Genomic DNA, 22321 nt, shown 5'->3' on the forward strand with positions numbered 1-22321 from the left:
CAGATAAATTCAATGATGTTGCAATGGCCATTGCATGCCTACTGTATGAGCTGCCAGGACAAATCATACAAGTTATTTGAATACAGCACAGTATTTTACAGGCTAGGAGTAAACAGAGGAGCCAGACGAGTTTCAGGGTGTGGCGAGCAAAGGGTCACTTGACACGGTCAATGTGAGGTTATCCCAAACCATCCCAGTAGTATAGTACTATCCCAGTAGTACAGTACTATCCCAGTAGTACAGTACTATCCCAGTAGTACAGTACTATCCCAGTAGTACAGTTGCATTCATTCTAGACTCACAATCAGGAATTTCGGGAACATATCCCGGGCAGAAGAGAACTGGTTGGGACATTTCCTATCACATTTTGCCCTGCTCACCTTGCAGTGTTAATAGGTACCAAGGAGTTAGTCAGCTTGTTGTGGGGTTGCATTCTAGGGAGGGTCAGTAATTTGACACAGGGAGGCCTCAATATAAGCCTAACATTGATGTATATATATATACTGTACACTGCCTGCCTGTTTCCCGACACAATAAATTATTAATTAAACGTCTTGGTTCCTTTCCATCATCTCTAGCCAACATGTATGACAGACTGTGAGTCAAATTGCCATCAATCTGTAATGCCGATCACTCGGCATTACACACTACAAAATATTATACTGCATTACTAAATTATTTGTTTTAATTAGGTAAGATCTGAATAATATCGGACACCATTAACCTGTTTATTATTATCCAGAATAAGTATACAAATAGTGAATATTTTCAAATCAGAGTTTGATACTGCTAAAGGGACCAGAGTAAAGTTAACCAAGTAAAGCTAACATGAGGTAAAGAAATAAAACAAGTGATGCTACTTTCATAATTTACATACAAATGTATGGGAAGATCAACTTATACAAGTTTAAAGACCTTTCTATATACATAAGGCAATTCCTACAATAAAAGTAGGTCAGTACACACACACACACACACACATTTATATACTGTATTTACATTTCTATTATACTGCATGTGCACATATTGTAATTTTCATTTGATACATAATAATAACAGGCCTTGTCAATGTTTCCAAATACTGAACACACTTACTTGGTCTTCAGAAAGACATTACATTCAATCAACATCTACTGAGAGGAAAGAGTTGGATAAGGCAAGCCAAGTTCAGCCTCACCATCAATCTGGTCAATAGATGTAAAGATCAAATTGAAAGAACAGCTATGCAGAAAATGTTTTGTTGATACTCTTAGGAGTTCCTTGTATGGAGCCTCCATGCAGAGAGCCTGTGAAAAAAAAAATTCAATTATATATTAAGCAAAAATAAGATCATAAAACCCAAGCAATTATTAAAAATGCTGGGCTACGATGACTGTGCAGTATAGCACTATATAACTCGCAGATTATTCAATAGTTCCCAGATTACACTTGATATGCCTATACAGGAGCAGGATGTCATCAAAGGTGTCAAAATTACAGTACTGAGGATTTTATTGAGAGAAATGTGGTACGAAGAAAGAGTCAGGGAGAAACATTTCCAATTCTGAAAATTGGGACAGTCAACCAGAAGATATTGGCTGCAGGAAAGCAGGACAATGTAATTTAGTGTGTGGCATACAACATTATTTCCAATGTGCCGGCTAGCTATTCCCACAATCACTAATGACACAAGCAAATTTATTCAATAACCATTAATGACATCTGTAATTATATTACATGTTCTCAACTGTGACGATGTTGACTATCTGTTGAGCGCACCGGACAGCAAATTCTTTTAGGAGGAGAGGTGTGATGACATCAACGCCATCTGTTAAGTGCACCTGACCCCAGTTCTCTTTCCCTGGTGGAAGGCTGTGATCTTATTGACACCTGTAATTACCTAAGTGTAATTACCTAAGTGTAGTTACAGGATGAGAGCTACGCTCGTGGTGTCCCGTCTCCCCAGCACTCTGTCATATAACGCTTTGAAATTACTGACAGTTTTGGCCTCCACCACCACCTCACCTAACTTGTTGCCAACCGTCTACCACTCTGTTTACAAAAGTGAATTTTCTTATATTTCTCCGGCAGCTTTATTTCGTTAGTTTAAATCTATGACCTCTTGTCCTTGAAGTTCCGGGTCTCAGGAATTCTTCCCTATCAATATTATCGATTCCTGTTACTATTTTGTACGTAGTGATCATATCGCCTCTTTTTCTTCTATCTTCTAGTTTTTGCATATTTAATGCCTCTAACCTCTCCTCGTAGCTCTTGCCCTTCAGTTCTGGGAGCCACTTAGTGGCATGTCGTTGCACCTTTTCCAGTTGATGTGTTTCTTAAGATATGGGCTCCATATCTTAAGATATGTAGTTTCTTTCTTACTAATCACATTTTACTCCTCAGAAGTGATATGGGTGGTCTCTTGGTCAACAGGAATCAGTTCACCCAGGGCAGTCCTGAACTCAAGAGGAGCTCCAGTAGGATCAAGTGGCCGAGTTGGTGTAGACTGATTTTCTGTGATACTTGGTGAAATATTTGTGACTGGACCGATGTATCCCAGGAGAGCCAAGTTGAGTTACGAGATGGAAGTACTGTCCGTCAGTTAAGGCTTGTTATAATTGAAGCCTGTATGGAAGCCTGTCAGCATGTTGCTAGAGACCCCTGCCAGTGTGTTGCTGGAGACCCCTACCAGTGTGTTGCTGGAGACCCCCTACCAGTGTGTTGCTGGAGACCCCCTACCAGTGTGTTGCTGGAGACCCCCTACCAATGTGTTGCTGGAGACCTCTGCCAGTGTGTTGCTGGAGACCCCCTACCAATGTGTTGCTGGAGACCCCCTGCCAGTGTGTTGCTGGAGACCCCTGCCAGTGTGTTGCTGGAGACCCCTACCAGTGTGTTGCTGGAGACCCCTGCCAGTGTGTTGCTGGAGACCCCTACCAGTGTGTTGCTGGAGACCCCTTACCAGTGTGTTGCTGGAGACCTCCTGCCAGTGTGTTGCTGGAGACCCCCTGCCAGTGTGTTGCTGGAGACCCCCTGCCAGTGTGTTGCTGGAGACCCCTGACAGTGTATTGCTGGAGACCCCTACCAGTGTGTTGCTGGAGACCCCTGCCAGCGTGTTGCTGGAGACCCCTGCCAGTGTGTTGCTGGAGACCCCTGCCAGCGTGTTGCTGGAGACCCCTGCCAGCGTGTTGCTGGAGACCCCTGCCAGCGTGTTGCTGGAGACCCCTGCCAGTGTGTTGCTGGAGACCCCTGCCAGTGTATTGCCCCTTGAGCAACCGCCGGGTGACCCGAGAGCCCACCAGAAACAGACAAAGACGGGACCGCAGCCGCAGGAGAGACTCCGGAGGAAGAGACAAGGAAGCGGTCCGAGAGTCACAAACAAGACCCAGCCAAGTCCGAACCTGAGAGGGAACCAGATGGGACTTCCTCCAGTTCACCGGCGATCTGGGAAAGAACCAAATCCCTGGCTAGCAAGCAAACCGACCGGCTGGGAGCCCAAATCAGCCAGTTGTCGAGATAGGCCAACACCCGAACACCTAAGAGACGCAAACGGGCCACCACGACCCGCATAAGGCGCGTGAACACGTGAGGTGCCAGGTTCAACCCGAACGGGAGACAAAGAAAACTGAAACATTGATGCCCCACAACAAAACCGAGCCAGTCCCGCAACCTCGGATGAATTGGGACATGCCAATAAGCGTCCCGGAGGTCCAAGGACACCATCCAAGCGTCCGGATCCAAGAGGAGCCGAACCTGGGACAGCGTAGTCATCCGAAAGGAGGGGCAATAAACCCAGGGGTTCAGACGGGACAAGTCCAGAATGAACCTCAGGTCCGCGCAGTCCCGTTTCGGTACCGGAAACAGACGGGAAACCCATCTGAGGGACGTCGTCGTTTCGACCACACCCAAGCGAACCCACTCCAAGACGACCTGACAGAGCGCAGGGGAAGAAACTTGCCCTGCCAGCCCCGACCCCCCTGAAAGGGGGGGGGGGGCCACCCAACGCCACTGCAGGCCGACAGACACGACCTGAAACGCCCACGAATCGTGAGACCAGGCATGAGCGAACAGCGCAAGCCTCCCCCCATCGCCCCGTCAATGGGCAAACCGCCAATGAGCCGGCGTCCCTTATGAGACCCAGAACCCCGCACAGAGAGATCACCGTGCCGACCAGACGAGGGCGGGTCCGAAGGAGCCAAACCTGAACCTGACACCAGTGGCCTACCACGAGGAGAGGAACCCCGAGCCTTGGCACGCCCCTCTGGGAAGACCCACCATGGGACCCCCGGAGAACCAACAAGTCCGACATCTGATGACAAGCAGACGAAGTAGCCTGGATAAACTTTGCCATGGCAAGGCGCCGGACCCCGGGACGGACCCAAGTGCCCTCACATCCTCCACTGAGCCAATCCGAGGACAGCTCCAGGAGGGAAGAAGAACCTGCAAGGCCGAAGCCAAAAGGCCCCGGGCGCGCAAGTCCTCCGCAACAAGCGCTGCCAAAAGGGAGGGAACCTGCACATGGAGCTGAACAACGTGGAAGGGCAGGGGCAAACAAGCACTCATTCAGGTACCCAAGATTGCCACCCAAGAAAACCTGAACCACCGTGGAAGCTTCCCGCCACTCCAGCGTGCGGAAACGACAGAAGGAATGACAGGCATCCAGAACAAACAAGGGGCAGTCCGCTAGCCAGGAAGACTCCGGAACCTCGTAATGGAGCCAGAAAGGGAACGAAGTTCCAAACCTGAATTCCGAGGGATCCATCTCAGAGGCATAATCCGGGTCATGCAGGAGGTACGCTGCAAGGGCCACCCGCACCACACCAGGTTGGATGCGATAAGCCGACAACTTCCGGAAAGACGGAACCAACGCACCTGGGGGAACACGGAACCGAACCCGTGGAGGGGCCGACACCAAATCCAACTCGTACGCAGGAGGGGGGGGGGGGGGGGAAGAAAACCCCACTCCTTGTAACAGCAAGCCCCACTCAGAGGGAAGAAAAACCCAGGTGGGGTCCAGCGGGGCCTTCCCAAGTCAGCAGCCTCCCCAGCCCCTACATCCTTCACAGCAGGAGCCGGGACCGAGTCATCTCCCTCAAGCACCGACCCCACAAGACAAGGATGGTGCAGCCACAGAAGCCGAAAGAAAGGGGGGCCCAATGGTCAGACCCAGAAGCTTCGGCCGGGAGACAAGACTCGAAAGCCTCCACCCCCCCCCCTCCTGGAAGGGGCCTCCGCCAAAGCTGCACGAGTCTTGAGATCAAGTAACCCCCCTGCCCCGACTCAGAAACCCTCAGACGTTTCGGGGCTGGAACCTGGGGGTGGGGGGGGGGGGAAGTACCAGAATGTACAACTGGAGGGGAAGGACGAGGAGGTGCGGACTGAACCAGGATCGAAGTGACCCCCACCCCCAAGTTCGGGTCTCGAAAAGCAAAGTGGGGTTGCCCCAGGGCATCCGGGTGAGCAATCAACCGAGCACGTTGCAACAGATGAAACCTAGCTTGCAACACACGCGCCGCCTGTACCCAAATAGAATCATCATTGGATTGGGTAAATTGAGTCATTAGCAAGCACCAACACTCACAGGACTCAGGATCGAAAGTATCACCGCCCACACAGGCGGCATGGTGGAGGCAAAGACAATGAGGGTCACCCCGAGACAAGAGGACCGAGCAACCCTCAAACTTGCACAAAGCGAGTGGGGACTCCGGGGTCACATCCATCAGACCCACGTGCCCCCTAGGGGATTCTCAGGGTCCTGAGTGTTTACTTTAAGAGGACCTTGCTGCCTAGGTAATCCTAGGCAGGGTGCTGCTAACCGGCGCCCAAAACTACCAAGCAAACTTCTACAGCTGAACCCCAGGGATGTGTACACTCACGGTGACCTAGCAGGGGGGCGCGACCGAGGAGAACCGTGGAAGGGCAAACACCAGTAGATAATAGGGCAGAACCCCCTACAAGGCAAAAAGAAAAACAAAACCCCGCAATAGGACAGCGAACCCCAAGGAACAGAGCCGGCTGCTATTTCGGGAAAACGAAGCTGCGCAGCACCCTGCGCCCCTACCAGTGCAAACTGCCACTTACCCGCAGGTAACAAGGGAGAACAGAACACCCAAGAGCCCAACAAGTGGCCGAAAAAACGAACGGCAGAACGAACCAGCAGAGGCAGGTCCCGAAGAGCCTGTGGAAGGTGGCCCCAAGGGCAGTACATAGAGGGCACCTAGGGAAGGCAGCCCTTGGCCCATGCAGCCTGAGTACTGAAGATAACTCCTGGCTCTCGCACCCTTGGAAAAACAAACACCACACACAAGGCACAGTACTGTAAAGACACTGGAGCCAGAGCACACGACCTCTGCTTATAGCATCAGCCTTAAAAATTAAGTAGCCGGCGAGAAGGATCTGAGGCTCCCCCTTCCCCCTTCCGGAGAAGAGGGAGCTGCACAGACAGCGGCGCGGCGACGTGTGACGTCATACTTGTTTGCTCGTTTTCTGTTGGGGAGTTCTATCTACTAGTTCGGCTTTTGGCAGCAATTCTAACTAGAATAGGGGTTTGTTTTGGGGTGCTTACCTTTCTGGGTGCCTGATCTGGTCAATAGCAGACATAGAATGCTTCCAACCACATGGGGGTTTCTATAGGCCATTGCTCCCCTTGCCTCTCTGAGGGGGGTTTGGTTCTGGCCGTGGTCTCCGGTAGGCCTAAGAACTCCATACACATGACGAATGCCAAAGTCTGACATTAGCATATCAGCCTGAGATAGCTCGGGGAGCCGAAGTTGCTTCCCCCCAGAAAATGAGGATCTGAAACTTAATACAGGGTACAAAACAATCGAATCTGTCCATAGTAGGAAAACAGCATGTCAAGGATTTGGGAATAATGATGTCCGACGATCTAACGTTAAAGGAGCATAACCAAGCAAATATTGCGTCAGCCAGAAAAATGATAGGATGGATTACGAGAACTTTCAAACTCAGGGATTCCATCACAATGGCAGTGCTCTTCAAGTCACTTGTGTTGTCCCGTCTTGAGTACTGCTCAGTACTCACTTCCCCCTCCAGAGCAGGAGAGATTGCTGAAATAGGGGAATACAGAGAACATATATGGCACGCATAGACACGATAAAGCACCTAAATTATTGGGATCGTCTCAAAGCTCTTAAAAATGTACTCACTAAAAAGAAGACGAGAGAGATACCAAATAATATACACATGGAAAATCCTGGAGGGCCAGGTCCCAAATCTACACAGTAAAATAACAACGTACTGGAGTGAACGATATGGAAGAAAATGCAGGACAGAACCAGTGAAGAGCAGAGGTGCCATAGGCACAATCAGAGAACACTGTATACATATCAGAGGTCCGCGGTTGTTCAACGTCCTCCCAGTGACTATAAAAAGTATTGCTGGAACAACTGTGGACATCTTCAAGAGAAAACTAGACTTGTTTTCTAAAAGAAGTTCCGGATCAGCTGGGCTGTGGTGGGTATGTGGGCCTGCGGGCCGCTCTAAGCAACAGCCTGGTGGACCAAACTCTCACAAGTCGAGCCTGGCCTTGGGCCGGGCTTGGGGAGTAGAAGAACTCCCAAAACCCCATCAAGCAGGTATAACGAACCAACCTACCAGCCAGTTCACCAGCCAGTCCATCCACCATCCATCCTGATGCTCTCCCAAATATGACTTAACAGTTAACGACATCTTAAAACCTTCGGATTTAGCAGGAGCCCCGGATTTAATGATTTGGGTACAGTCCCACATAGGTCATTAAATCAAGTTGATACTGACAAATGGCCCCCACAGAACAAGTCCTAGAATGGCTGGCACTTAGCTTAGCACTTGGCACTCATGACTAGGACACACCATGAGAGATGGCAACCATACTGAACATACGATACCTTACCTTGAGGTCACCTTGAGGTGGTTTCTGGGCTTAGCGTCCCTGTGGCCCAGTCCTCGACCAGACCTCCTCATTGCTGCACTGTTACACTGTTGTGTGGCAGTAGGCAACACATCAGTAACAGATCTGTGTAGCGAGCCAGTGATGGACCGAGCTCCGGGCTGCCTGGTAGTGGTGATCAGTACTAACACGTTTGAGCTAGTTTTGAGCGAATAATTTTGTTTTGGTTGAATTGTTTGGGGAAGAAGTTTGGAAGTTTCAAGACTTTGAGTCTTGTGAACTCAGCAGTTGTCTATAAAGCTTCACTGACTTTCTGAGTACTTTTCTGGTGAAATGACCAACTTTCATTTGCTCTCTTTGCCTCTGTGAGAAGGCCAGGTTGCAGCTCTGGTTCCAGATAGGCCAAACAGAACTCCCACGTTTGATGTTACTGGTAATATGGAGCACACTTGAGATAGCTAGAGGATGTTGCTCTATTTTTATAAATAACTAATTTTATATTTGAAAAGATAGGATTACTTTACCAGTTCAATGACATTCATTCATTTATGTTTGTTTATAGCGATGCTGAGTTATCTGCAAGAGTTTCCTCTTCCTCTCTTCAGCAGGATCGAGTGGAACGGTCACCTCAGTACAACCCAAACCACCATGTCCCATGACACAATCTGGCTGGATCTGAGAAAATAAAATAAAAATTTGAGTGAAATGGAAATGCCACTTTGTGAGGCACCTCAATAGCTTCTTTGGAGCTTAAGGCACTGGTATCAGATTGATCACCACACATTCAAGATGCCTTTCTCTTTTAAAAGCTCTAACTGTTGACTAATAGTGGTACATGCATGAACTATGCAAGTTTAGATATGTTCAGCCAACATCTATCGGTCACCAATTCAATATGTTGGCCACTACGTGACCAACATATTGATTCCTTCAACATATTGAAGGAATGTTTTGACTGCTTGAAAACTAATCCAATGACCCTGTACAAGCCAAGAAATGTCCTGATAACACAATGTGTTATACATTGCATGTGTTATACAATACAATGTGATACTTGTGTATACTATACTTGTGTAAATTTATGGCTAGCAACTGTGGAACTAGCATCTTGTTGCAGAGGCAAGAAGCATCTAACACTCTGAGCAGCACAGCTGTTTAACTAAACTTTTCTAATATTTTAATCTTGGAATATCCCTGAAACTGGCAGTTTACTAAGGCTATTATGAAAGCTGGTGATCATATAACATCTGACTGACAGTTCAAGGACTAGCATTCACTACCAAGTTTCACTGGAATGCTTATTTTATATCATGTACAAATGTCGTAAGTTAAATGTCAATACAATGAGGTATATCTTAAAAATATTAACAACAATCCTCTCAGGGGAAAAAAAAATTAGCATTGAATGTAATGAAATGTCTTTCTTTGGTGGTGCCTTGGTGGCTCGCTACTGCTATCTACCTGAATAGCTCTAACCAATTCAATCTATGCCAGGCCCTTGTGAGTCACTGTAAGCCTACCCAAGACAAGAGGTCAAAACCTGACACCCCCTCTAAAGAGGCACAGGGAGACTGAGTATACTAGATCACTCAGACCGTGAAAGAGCTACAATAGACAATCAGTATGGTAAATACAAAGTATAGAAAATGAGACACCGAACTGAATGAACCACCCGAGTCTTAAAGCAGTCACTTGGTAGTTACACCTGCATGCAACCAGGAGGATGCACCTAGCAACTTGATCCTCCATCTGACACATCAGTCCATTTAGCAAGAGGACAGAAAATTGAAGCTCCTGAAAAGGGGAAGGGAGAGTCAAGAAAGCCTTCAAGGAACCACCAGAAAGAAGCATTTCATTACATTCAACACTGGATTTTTGGGAGGACTCCCATGGTGGCTCCCAGTCGCTGTCACCACTGAGCACTAAATATAAGGGAATTCACCAGGAGCTGAGGAGAGCTGCAGAAAGTAACCCCCCCATCCCATAGTAGGGTGAACTAGCAAAGAGTAACCTGTCCCAAAACCCCACAAGTTTGGTGTGGATCAGACATGTTAACTAAGTACCAAACAAAAACCCTTGAGCCCAATCTGCCCCAGACATATTTGAAAACACAGCGAACAGACTCTCACTTTGCAATCATGGGCACGAAGGTAGGCCGCATGCTGGCTAAGCTTGATGACACCGCAGATGATCTGAGATAAATGGACCCCTGGAAGAAAGAACCAGGGGAAAGCAAACCCACAAACAGAGCATCTCCCCACACACCACTAGTGGCACAGAGGTAATGGCAAACATATGTAAATGAATACTATAAATGGTGCACCCCTGGCTCAACCAACTAAGTATCAGTCACCAAAAGGACCCCTCCACCAACCAGCCAGCTTATTTTTAGCCAGAAAAGAAGGCTGCAATGAAAGAATATTACCCCCACCCAGGAGCAAAAGAGTAAAACCTCTCTTTATGAGAACACAAAACTCCCCAATATGATAAACGGAAGCAAAGGCCAATCGGGTCTACTGAAAGTCATGCAAGACAATGGATGGGGCAAAAATGAGATGCTCTTCCCCAAAACTTTCGTACAGCTGCCTGAGGTAATGACTAAGTGATGAAGGGACTCTCCACAACCAGCCAGAGACATGCATCCAAGCTGTAGCCAGGATGCAGATGGAAGGGAGAGGGAAGCCGACTGAGAATTCCAGGCTAGGTCCAACAAGTCCAAACCTGTGACAGAGCAATTCATCAAAAATCAGAACCTGGTGAGCTGGGAAGAACCAGATCTAAGGCTTGCAGATACACTAACTGGATGGGATCCCAAACCAGCCAGTCATCAAGGTAGTTTAAGATACGAACCCCTCATGCTCAAAGGTGGCCAACAACTATCCTGCATCAACCTAATGAACATCCAGGGAGTCAAATTCAAGTTGAATGAGAGAACTTGGAAGCAAAAAAGCAGCCAAATTCATGCTAGCCCTGTGATCCTCCACAAGAACAGGCCCAAAAAGCAAAGGCAACTGAACATGCAGATGTACATGCCTACCCTGAGACAAGGACAGCATAAACAGGCAATCCTGAAGTGGCCCAAAGGAAACACTACCCAGGAATGCCTGAAAGACAGTACTTGCCTCACATCACTCGAGGCATCAGGTATGGCAAAAGCCATGCCAGTCTCTCGAGAAAAAGAGAGGGCTAGCAACAAACCATGGTGAATCAGGAACCTTATACTGCACCCAGAAAGAATTGGCAAAAGATGGGTCCATCAAGGAAGAGAGGTCTCAATCCTGAAGGAGAAACTGATGGATGACAATCTCTTATGTAATTAACTGGGACATAAAGAGCACTAGCAGGAATGAAGACCAAAATGACACTTTGACACAACGTACCAGGCAAAATAGCTAACACATCAGCTTGGGAGATCAAATTATTAATGGCATCCACTCGGTGGTGCACAGGTGTAACTAACGAGTTACACTAGTTACAAACACAGGTGTAACTAACGAGTTACACTAGTTACACCTGTGTTTCCCTCTGAGCTTCACACTCGGACAGATCATTTATTTCGATCTCATGTTTTCTATGTTTACCTTGCTGATTGTCTGTATTGTCTTGCTAACTTTTCTGGTGGATTTTTTTGGTCTGAGTGATCTAGTACCTCATTCTCACTGCACATCCTGAGAGGGAGCCAGGTTTTGGCCTTTGGTCATGGTAGACTTTCCAATAACTCACAAGGCCCTGTTGTGAATCAAACTGGTTGGAGCTATCCAGGTAGCTAGCAACAGAAAGCCACAGTAGAAGCCCCTCCTAGAAACAACAATACATCCCTAACCAATGACAACAGAGTACAAAACATGGCACGAGACAATGCAAAAACAAATACAAATTTTTTGTCAGCGAACTGTATTATTTACCGGTTCTGTGATGCCAGCCTGAGACTTTCCAAGAGCCTGACCCTGTGACCATCCCATTTTCTGCAGCATTGCATACCCTTTGTTGTTCTCTCTTAGAGCTCTGTTGAGAAATGTTTATGGAAGTGGGTATTAGTAACAACTTAATGACAAATATTAATTCTTACAAAATATAATTAACAATTAACCCATGGGTTGTGCACTAGAATTTCCATGACAACCGCATCTGTACACAAGAAAATTATCTGATTATTTTAATTTTACTTTTTAATATTAAAATGTATCTCCTGATCACGGGAAAATTAAACAAAAAAATTTATGTGACTTACTTTGATCATGTCGGAGGAATGGAAATTTCGTGAAGCTGTCATGATTCATGAGAATTCATGAAGCAATTGCCCATAGAAGTTTCCTGGCCAGGAGTGGGTTGGGAATTGCCATGAAGATATTTTTACATATTTATTTCATTATCATTGATTTGTTATTTCACTTTTTTTTTTTTTGCAGTAATATTATTATTCAATAGTTTCCTCCATGTTGACCAGATGGAGGAAACACATCAGACCCAATTACCGGCACCACAGAGGACCCACCTAGGTGAAGCCCTGGCCCTACCCCTATAGGAAGGCCTAGCCTGAAGGCCTAGCCCTTCCAGATACACAGCAGATCAGAAACAGGATGGCAACTCACCGAGGAAGGTGACAAGAACTGAGCAAAAATCTCAGGAAAGAGCAGAGGACAAAAAGGAGAAGTTGAAACACGAGCCAGGGTCCATGCTGAGTCCAAAGAATGAGTCAGCACAGCTTGTCGACACGAGAGAAGGGAGGTGAAAAACAAAGAAACTGCCTCCCGGAGGATTAGAGCATCTATATCTTAAGCATGACCGCTGATGCCAAAGCAGCGGGGACAAAAAATCCTGCAAAAGGAACCTTACAGAGTGCTCCCACGAACTCCAAAAGCCAATCAGAATACAGCTCCAAGAGTCTCAAGAATCGCACGATAGAAGCTAAGCGCACGCAGATATGAAAATTGGCAGCCACCGGTTATGGGGATAGTCGCAAGGCAGCCGATTGATGGGGAACCTAAGCATGCAACTGCACAAGACCAATATCACAGAAAAGGGCAGGTGTCAAGAGACTCGCACTGAGGGACTCCAGACAGCACCCCAGAAAAACTGCAACACATGAGACACTTCCCGCCAATCAAGAGTGCAGTTACGGCAAAAACTGCGCCAGGCCCCTAGCAAAAACAATGGACAGGCAGGATGACTCCGGAACATCGTAACACTCCCAATAAGGGGAAGAAGAGCCAAACTCAAAAGAGGTCAGATCCATAACTGAGGCGGAACCAGGTCACGCAGGAGGTAAGCATCAAGCATCTCTCAAGCCTCTGCTGGGGGGAAAACCTGGGAGCATCGAGAACCTCCGGAAGGATGAATTCGGAGTGCCCAGGGGTACCAAGAAACGAAGCCTGGGGAAAGCCCCGCTTAACTCAAACTCATGCAAGGAAGGGGGGATAAGAAAACCCCCGGATTGACAACATCTTAGGTAATTACACCAATCCTCTTTCTCCTCTATATGTCACACATTCTTGACTTGTACAACCTGGAAGTCTTCAAGCCCAGTTCACTCTTATATTAACGTTTAGGCTTTATGCCAGGTAGTCAGTCAGCTCACTGAATATCATTAATGTCCTAGATATTTTCCAATGCAAATTTACAAACTCATATATTTAAATATGAATTCATTAAAGATTTACCAAATATTGTATGCTGTTAAACTCAGATTTTTAAATATGGTAATGCACGACTTGAACGTTTACGTTACTAATCATTTTAATTCTGTACTTACGTGTCAGTTGATGCTACTTCCGTTTTTTCATATGGATTATCAGAACCAATTTCTTTCAACCGTTTCAAAGCTCGATCATTGTACTGTCCATCAATGGCAGACGGTTCACCTTTAGCTGCAACTGCATATTTTTTTCGAAGAGCTTTTAACTGCTTCTTCCTGGCCTTTTCTCGTGACCTGGCATCCTTGAAGGATGTTATGGTTCCTCCTGTTTCTGTTTCAAGTATTCACAAATTAAGGATATTAATAAGAACTTTAATTTCTTAGAATATACTGTACAGGAAATATACACAATAATAAATGACTAGAAATTTCATAAAGGAAAATAACAAAATAAGGTTTAATCAGAAAGATACCATTTCATAGCCAGCACATTCTGTCACAACCTAAGCTGTGGCAATATCCTTAAAAACACAATGATCAGAAATTTATCCTCATATCAGAAAATTAACAAGTTCTATCAATAATTCAATAATGTACCTTAGAAGTTAAAAGATTAATACAATATTATGGTACTGATGTTATTACTTAGTTCTATAGTGAAGTAATCTTCTGTTTCAATTATGACTTTAATTAATGGCAGCATCCATCCATAACAAAGCCAAAATAAAAAACCAGCATTGAATGTAATGAAACACCATTCTCTGGTTGAGACCCTGGAGGCTCCCTGGAGTTTATCGGGCTGATGTATGTTATATTAGACCGCGATATTAGCTAAGGAGTTCAGACCTACCAGGGACCAGCACCAGAACCTGGCCCCTTCAGAGAGGTTTCAGGGAGCGATGGCCCTGGAAAACCCCCTTGTGGATGGGGGTTTTCCTTATCTGCCATCGACCAGGGTTAGGCACCCAGAAAGGTAGGCATAACAAAACAAACCCCACATGGTAAAAAACTAAAACAGAAAACCGAACAGAGGTAGAAACTCCCTACAATTCCAAGGAAACAAGCAAACATCACACTTTACTGCCGCGCCAATCGTCCGCGCAGCCCTCCTCGCCCCGAGAGGGGGACGGGGGGGAGCCCCAAATCTCACCGCGCCGGATGCTTAGCATCAGTTCGGAAGCTAAGCTTCAAACAACACGAAAAAACCACCGACCGGTGTGAGGGAGGATTGCCAGGGAGCCTCAGGGGCTCACCCAGAGAATGGCGTTTCATTACATTCAACGCTGGTTTTCTGTGAGGAGCCTCTACGACTCCCTGGAGCTTAAACCTTACACTGCTCAGGGGTCCTGGGGACATTTACACCCCTGTGCGCAAGAAAAAAAAAATTCAAAATTTTTTTTTTGTCTTCTAAACATGTTAATTTGTGTCCCCTGAGCACGGGAAAAATAAAAAAAAAATCGTAGGTGACACATTTTGGGCGCAATTGACCGAGGAAGTCTGGCAAAAAGTGGGCGTTGACAGAGCGGTCGTCAGACCCAGTCAGCGTCACCCGCGCTGACAGGTGGGAGTTGCCACAAAGATATTATTACCTAATTGTTTCAATGTCTCCGATTGATTTTTTCTTGTTTTTTTTGCAGTAATATTATTCAATAGTGTGTATTGTAATAAATTTACATAATAAAAGTGGTGAATAATCGCTATACTCAAAAGTATAATGTGCATATTAGTGATTCAATTATTATGTTTATAAAACAATAAACAAATAGTTTTGCTGCTATTACACTCTATACACAGGTTATATATAAGTATCTGCATGTTTTGGTCACCATAACGAACCACTGAGTTGGTATTGAGTCGAAAAGCAACGAGGAGTTACCGCCACACATCAGCCAGCCACTCGCTGCCACTCCCTCAGCACACGCACTAAACTTTCTTCCCCAACAATACCAGTTGTGGTGTTATTACACTATATACAGACGTTAAATATAAGTATGTATATATTTTGTTCACCACAACTGTACAGCTAAGCTGATATAGTTAATTCAGGCACTAAGAGTCGTCGCTATACACAGATGGCGGCTGGCGGGGATCCCTCACTCATTCAAGGTCACACGCACTAAACTTTCTCCCCCAACAATACTGTTTGCAGTGTTATTACCCTATATACACATATTATATATAAGTATCTACATGTTTTATGCACCGTAACTGTACACCTAAGCTTGTAGTGCACCCAAAGAGCATAGTGGCCACCCTCTAAACAGATCGTGCAGACGACGTCACCTCCGTCACCCATATGGCTCCTCCCAGCATAATCCTTTTGCTGTTATTACACTAATACACACATTAGATATAAGTATCTACATTTGTGTTCACCATAGAGAACCACTGACCTGGTATGGTGAATGCAAACAATAACAGGTGGCCACACAGTCAGTAAACGATGCTGTCTCCCTCCGTCTCTCAGCATCACTCCTCCCACAGCGCTAATTATTACAACAATCCTGCTATTATCACAACCCTGGTTATTTATATCACAGTCATGGGTCATCTGTAATATTGTCATCGCTAAATAATAACAATTATATATATATTTTGACATTTTTCGGCGATGCTGTGGTCACAAGCTGAACAGCAATGCTGTTCGCTCATGCTGCGTGCGCCAGCCTTGGTTGCTCCAACAGTACTGTGCCTCTCACACCTGAGAATATTGCCCACAATTTAAAAAAAAATGGCGTCTGTTTACAAGAGCCCCGAGGAAGCTACTGTGAACCCCGTGTAGCCGCGGGCCATTTGAATCGGGCCTGGCACCCTATGGCGTATATATACGCCATGCGCACCGTGGGACATGTTACTCAGGGCGTATATATACGCCATGCGCAGTTTTAGGGTTAATACCCAAAGAGAAGGAAAAGAAAGGGCTGACCCGGGAGGCGGCTGCCACAAACTCCGCAATGCGAATCCGAGACAACAGGCTGCAACCTGTGACCCAAGGCAACACAAGAACGCACAGGAGCAGACACACGTGCAAAGACTGGGTGGCCAGGAACCTGTGCGACCCCCAAATCCTCGCGCCCAAAATGAGCCCTTGACATCACCAACACAGCAGCGAAAGCTGCAAACGTCCGAACGGCACGAGTGCAAGGATAGACCGCAGGGTGGTAGATTTAAAAACTCTGGTAGACTTGGGAGACCCAAGCCCTGAAACAGGGAACGAGGGGAACCGGATCAACCCAAAGCGCATCCCCAGTCAAGGTATGCGGGTAACGGCAAAGAGCCGCAACCGGACAACAGCACCCCCCGGCCGAACCAACCATCCATCAATAACCAAAGGACCCCTCCGGAAAGCAGCCGTCTCAACTGTCGCCAGAAGAATGGAGAAAGGCTACAAACGTACAAACCTACTACCAGTACCAAAACAGCAGAAACCCCTGCACCAGAAGAGAGCCAGAAGCTCCCTGACCCGACCCACAGAGGCCCATGTCAACAAAATATGGCCTATGAAAAAACCAGCGTTGAATGTAATGAAACTCCATTTTCTGGGTGAGCCCCGGAGGCTCCCTGGAGCTTATCGGGATAATGTATGTTATGTTAGACTGGGACATTAGCTAAGGAGTTCAGACCTACCAGGGACCAGCGCCAGAACCTGGCCCCTTCAGAGAGGTTTCAAGGAGCAATGGCCCTGGAAAACCCCATATGGTTGGGGGTTTTCCTTATCTGCCATCGACCGGGGTTAGGCACCCAGAAAGGTAGGCGTAACAAAACAAACCCCACATGGTAAGAAACTACAACAAAAACCGAACAGAGAGGTAGAAAACTCCCTACAATCCCCAGGAAACTAGCAAACAAGCAAACATCACACTTTACTGCCGCGCCGATCGTCCGCGCAGCCCTCCCCACCCCGAGAGGGGGAGGGGGTAGCCCCGGACCTACCGCGCCGGCTGCCAAGCTCCAGTTCGGAAGCTAAGCTTCAACCAACGCAAAAAAAACGCCGACCGGGGGGAGGGAGGGTTTCCAGGGAGCCTCCGGGGCTCACCCAGAAAATGGCGTTTCATTACATTCAACGCTGGTTTTCTGTGGGGAGCCCCTACGGCTCCCTGGAGCTTCATGCCCAAAGAGAAGGAAAAGAAAGGGCTAACCCGGGAGGCGGCCGCCACAAACTCTGCAACGCAAAGCCAAGACAACTGGTCGCAAACCTGCGACCCAAGGCATCAAGAACGCCCAAGAACAGACGCACATATGGATGGGCGGCCAAAAACCTGCGCAACCCACAAATCCCTGCGCCCGAAATGAGCCCGAGACGTCACCAACACAGCAGCAAAAGCTGCAAACGTCTGAACAGCACGGGCGCAAAGACAGACCGCAGGCTGGAAGAAGGAAAACACTGCGGACGACCTGGGAGACCCGAGCCCTGAAAACAGGGAACGAAGGAACCGGATCAACCACAGCGCATCCCCAGACACGGTACGCCGGCAACAGCAAAAAGCACAACCGGACAACACAGGACGCACCCCCCCGGCCAAACCAATCAAGTACCAATACCCCAAGAACCCCTCCGGAAAGCAGCCGTCTCGACCGTCGCCAGGACAGAGAAAGGCTGCACACCTATAAAGCTACCACCAGTACCAAAGAGCAGGAAACTGAACCGAAGGGGCTACCACAAACTGAAGGGAAGATAAGAAGGCACCCTGAACAAGGACCAGGATGGCTCAGGCGACGCATGAGCAGGCCGGAGGGGAAACAAAACACGAGAAAACGTAAGAAACGTCATACTGTCTCCAAGACGAAGCTCGCAGGTGGGACACCGTCAACAAAGCCACCTTAACACCATAGAGATGGTGATACCCGCGTCAAAATACCAGACGCGAAGAGCCAAGGAGAAGGTCGAACCAGTCACGGACAGGACCGATTCGGCCTGCCGAAAGAGGCGAAGCCTCAGGAAAAACGCCCCGGGTACGGACACCTATCAAGCAGCGTCTGAAAAGAAGGCCGGGCCGGCCACCATGGAACCATAAGGACTGTTCTCGTGGGAATGGGCTGCAACCGAGCCAGAACCCGAAGCAACAGCTGGACCGGGAGAAGAGGAACAGGTACCCCCCACCTCGACCAGTCCTGCCGAAAGCCTCCACCGGGAAGTCCTCGCAGGTGGGAAGGACGCCACAAAATGGGCGACGCCTAGACCACGCTGACCCGAAGACGGCCATGGCCAGGAGTCCATATGCCCGACAGAGCCAACAAAACGAATCGGCGACGACTGGCCAACCCACGAAGAGGAATGAACCGAGACAGCTGTCCGCCAGGACGCAGGACACACCCCGGACACGAACCACACGGTTAGCCAAACCCCAGTGGTTCCGGCAAGAACCAAAAGAGAACAGTCCAAACAGAGCTGAATGGTAGAGTACCTAGTGACCCAAACCCTCCGAAGCGCAAACCAGACAGCCATGAACACCCGAACCGTGCTGTGAGCCCGACGGACAGACAGACTCCATCAACCTCGGCCAACCTGGTGAGCACTGGTCATAAAGCCCCAGCCGAGAGACGACCCGTCCGTGAACACATCGAGCGAAGGCTCGGGGAGGTGCCAAGGCACGGAACCCCGAAAACCCCAAAGAGGAAGCTGGTGACGCAGCACCAACACAAGATCCCCGGAGGAACCCAAGGAATGCAAGAGGCGGAAGGGGAGTCTCCGCAGGAACCAACCGACGCCGTAGCCAAACCCGACTCTGCAGGCAGACAAGCACGCCGAAGTGCAGACTCCCGCACAACTGCCCAAGCAACCGCTGAGCAACCCGGGACCCCCTCCTGAACAGCCAAAGGCAGGACCACAGCCGCAGTAACACTTCTGGAGGGAAGACAATGAGGGGCCCAAGAGCCTTAAACAAGGCCCAGGTCCGAACCCGGGACAGAAACAGATGGAAAAACCTCCAGATCACCAGGAAACCAAACCCAGCGATCTGGAAAGAACTATCCCCTGGCGAGCAGACAAGCGGACCGACTGGGAGCCCACACCAGCCAGTCGTCGAGGTAGGCCAGACACCGAATCTCAGACGCAGACAGGGCACTAAGATCCGATAAAGATGCAGAGAGTATACAAAGTGCCCATTACAAAATGGGGAAGGCAATAAAAACAGCAAACCTGAAGCCCCACCACCAACCGTGCTAGCCCCAGAAAAACTGGAGAGGAACGTGCCAAGAAGTGACCAGGAGGTCCAGTGCCACCATCCATGCACCCGGCCCCAACAGAATCCGAACAGGAGACAACAGTCCTCCGAGGAGGGCAGAGGATCCAGGGCGCAGACTGAAGAAGTCCAGAAGAACTGCAGACTGAGAAAAGCGCATGACTGCAAAGAGCAGACGGGAAGCCCAGAAGGATGGGGCGGATCGACCACGCCCCACGAAGAGGACATGACGAAGCGCAGAGGAAGAAGCCCACCCCGCCAGCTCTGAACCCCCCCAAGGGGGAGAAGCCGTCCTCCGACGCCAGCAGAGGCCGGAAGACAACCCAAAGCGCCCACCAACAGCGGGACCATGCGAGAGGCAACAGAGCAAGCTGCTCCCCCAGCGCCCAGTCAACAGAGAAGGGAACAGAACCCCTTCCGAAAGAAAAAGTACACTACCCAAGTCATGAGGAGAGACTACGGGAAAGAAACCACACTTCGCCGGAAGATGAAGTGAGGGGAGACCTGATCACCACATTCAAGATACCCAAGGGAATCGACAGGGTTGATAAGGACAGGTTATGTAACACAAGGGGCACACGCACTAGGGGACACAGGTGGAAACTGAGTACCCAAAAGAGCCACAGATAGAATTATTTTTTTTTGTTTTCAGTGTCAGAATGGTAACGGGAAAGCACTAGGAAGTAATGTGGTGACTCCACACACAAGGAACGAGGCTGACCCCCCATACAATGTCACATGGAGACATGATAGAGCCCAAGAGGCACAGGAACCTATACACCTGTTGATAGACGGTTGAGAGGCGGGACCAAGGAGCCAGAGCTCAACCCCCGCAAGCACAACTAGGTGAGGACATATATTGTAAAAGTACAAGTCGCCGACTAGTGGGCAGAGAGCACTACGCCGGCCAGGCAAAGAAGGCATAAAACTGCATCAAAAGGCCCACCTCGACAGCAAAACCGCAAAGTCCCAGCACAACCACAACATGTGCCAAGACCCAAAAAGATCAGTCTGCAAGCCAGGAAGACCCCGGAACCCCAAAAGGCAGAACCGGGTCACACGAGGAAACAAAGTCCCCTGAACCCACAAAAGGGGGCCCAAGAGGAAGAAACCTCCAGAATGAAACCAAGGAACCCAAAGGAACCCAGAATCGAACCAGAGGGATCCCAAACCACCACATTTGCCGGCGGAGAACACCACTGAAAGGCAAAGCACAGCCCCCAGCAGAACCCCTTGGGAAAACGGACCCAACAGACCGAAAACCGAGGGACAAGGTGTGGGAGCAAGCATACCAGCCAGGGGCACTGAGCCTAAACCCATAGGCTCAGACCCAAAATCAACACCCAAACGTTCCCAGAGGAACAGGCAACGGCAAGAAAACACCAGAAAAACAAAGAAACGACAACAGGAGAACAAAAACCCTGAAAAAAAAATTGAAAACTCACCAGAGACGCTCGCTCGCACACCCAGACGCATGTAAACAAACCGCACCGCCGCCCTGGTGGCCACGCCGGGAAACCGGCAGACGAAAATGGCCGCCAGCAGGGGCTGTGACTGACTCTAATTACACAAAAACACGCCAGCAAATGTGGGAAGCTAGCAGACTGGATGGGCGAAAAACGTCGCCCAACAGCAGAAAAACCCCGGAAGGGGCAAAACCGCCCCAGAACTGCTAGCAGGCAACCCCCACAGCCCCGGGAACCAACAACAGAGGCCCCGGGGCAGAGCCGTCCTCCAAGCCCTCCGCCCGTAAAGAAAAGCAGGAGTCCATGGGAAAGGCAACAAGAAAGGGCCACTGGTAAGACCCAGAAGCCTTGGCAGGAGGCACAGCCTCAAACCTCCGTCCCCAACCCGAACGGGGCAGCCCCCGAAAACCGCCCGAGTCTCTGTCGCAACTAAACCCCGCCCGATCCCGAAACCCGCAGACGGTCCAGAGCCGGGAACATGGAGGGAAAGGGGCGAGCAGCACCTAACCAAACGGGGCGGCCACGGGGCATTCGAGTGGGAAACCAACCTAGCATGTTGCAGCAACCTAACCTAGCTTGCAACACGGATGCCGCCTGTACTCTGAACAGTAAAACATCAGGAGAGTACTGGAGAACAAGCAGAGAATCACTCGCAAGACTCCGGGTCAAGGTGTCAGTGACCCAACAGGCAGCATGACGGAGGTAAAAATGGCGACTGTCACCCGGAGACAAGGGAACAGCAACCAACGATCCCGTACAAGACGGGTTGGAACCCGGAAGACACATTCAATGGTCCCCCGAGACCAGACAGGGGTTTCCAGGGCCCGTAGGATAACAACTACGGGAAGCCCGGGCAAGGTGTTGCTAACCGGTTAAGAAACCCAAACATAAACAAGAGGGTAGATTATAGCACTGAAAACCCCTGAGACGTGTACAATCACGGGGGCCTAGCAGAGGGCCGCCAAACACTACCAGTGGAACTGTAACCACCTTAGGCAGACCCCCACCAGGCATGAAAATGAAAAACAAAAGAAAAACCCCGCAAAAGTACACCATCTCCAGAGGCAACAGAAACCGGCCGCCGCTTAGGTGGCAACACCTTGACGCCCTAACCAGCACAATACCAATCCCTACCCAGGGCCAAACAAGGGCCCCAAGCCCCAGCTGGCCCCAA

The 22321-nt window shown here is 48.8% G+C and overlaps 1 protein-coding gene across 4 annotated transcripts in view; it reads right to left on the reverse strand.

The window, feature by feature from the left end:
- Positions 1-856: 856 nt before the first annotated feature.
- The window catches only part of LOC123761511 (uro-adherence factor A), a 144286-nt gene continuing 122821 nt past the window's right edge, over positions 857-22321 (reverse strand). For all 4 annotated transcript variants that reach the window (XM_069313938.1, XM_069313939.1, XM_069313936.1 and 1 more), the window contains exons 9-12: positions 13617-13830; positions 11770-11869; positions 8389-8539; positions 857-1286 (exon numbers count right to left, since the gene is read on the reverse strand). In XM_069313938.1, coding sequence (XP_069170039.1) covers positions 8411-8539; positions 11770-11869; positions 13617-13830 — 443 coding nt within the window. In that variant the 3' untranslated portion in view covers positions 857-1286; positions 8389-8410. The remainder of the gene's footprint in view (positions 1287-8388; positions 8540-11769; positions 11870-13616; positions 13831-22321) is intronic.

This window comes from Procambarus clarkii, chromosome 7, assembly GCF_040958095.1.
Source record: "Procambarus clarkii isolate CNS0578487 chromosome 7, FALCON_Pclarkii_2.0, whole genome shotgun sequence".
NCBI classification, from domain to species: Eukaryota; Metazoa; Arthropoda; class Malacostraca; order Decapoda; family Cambaridae; genus Procambarus; species Procambarus clarkii.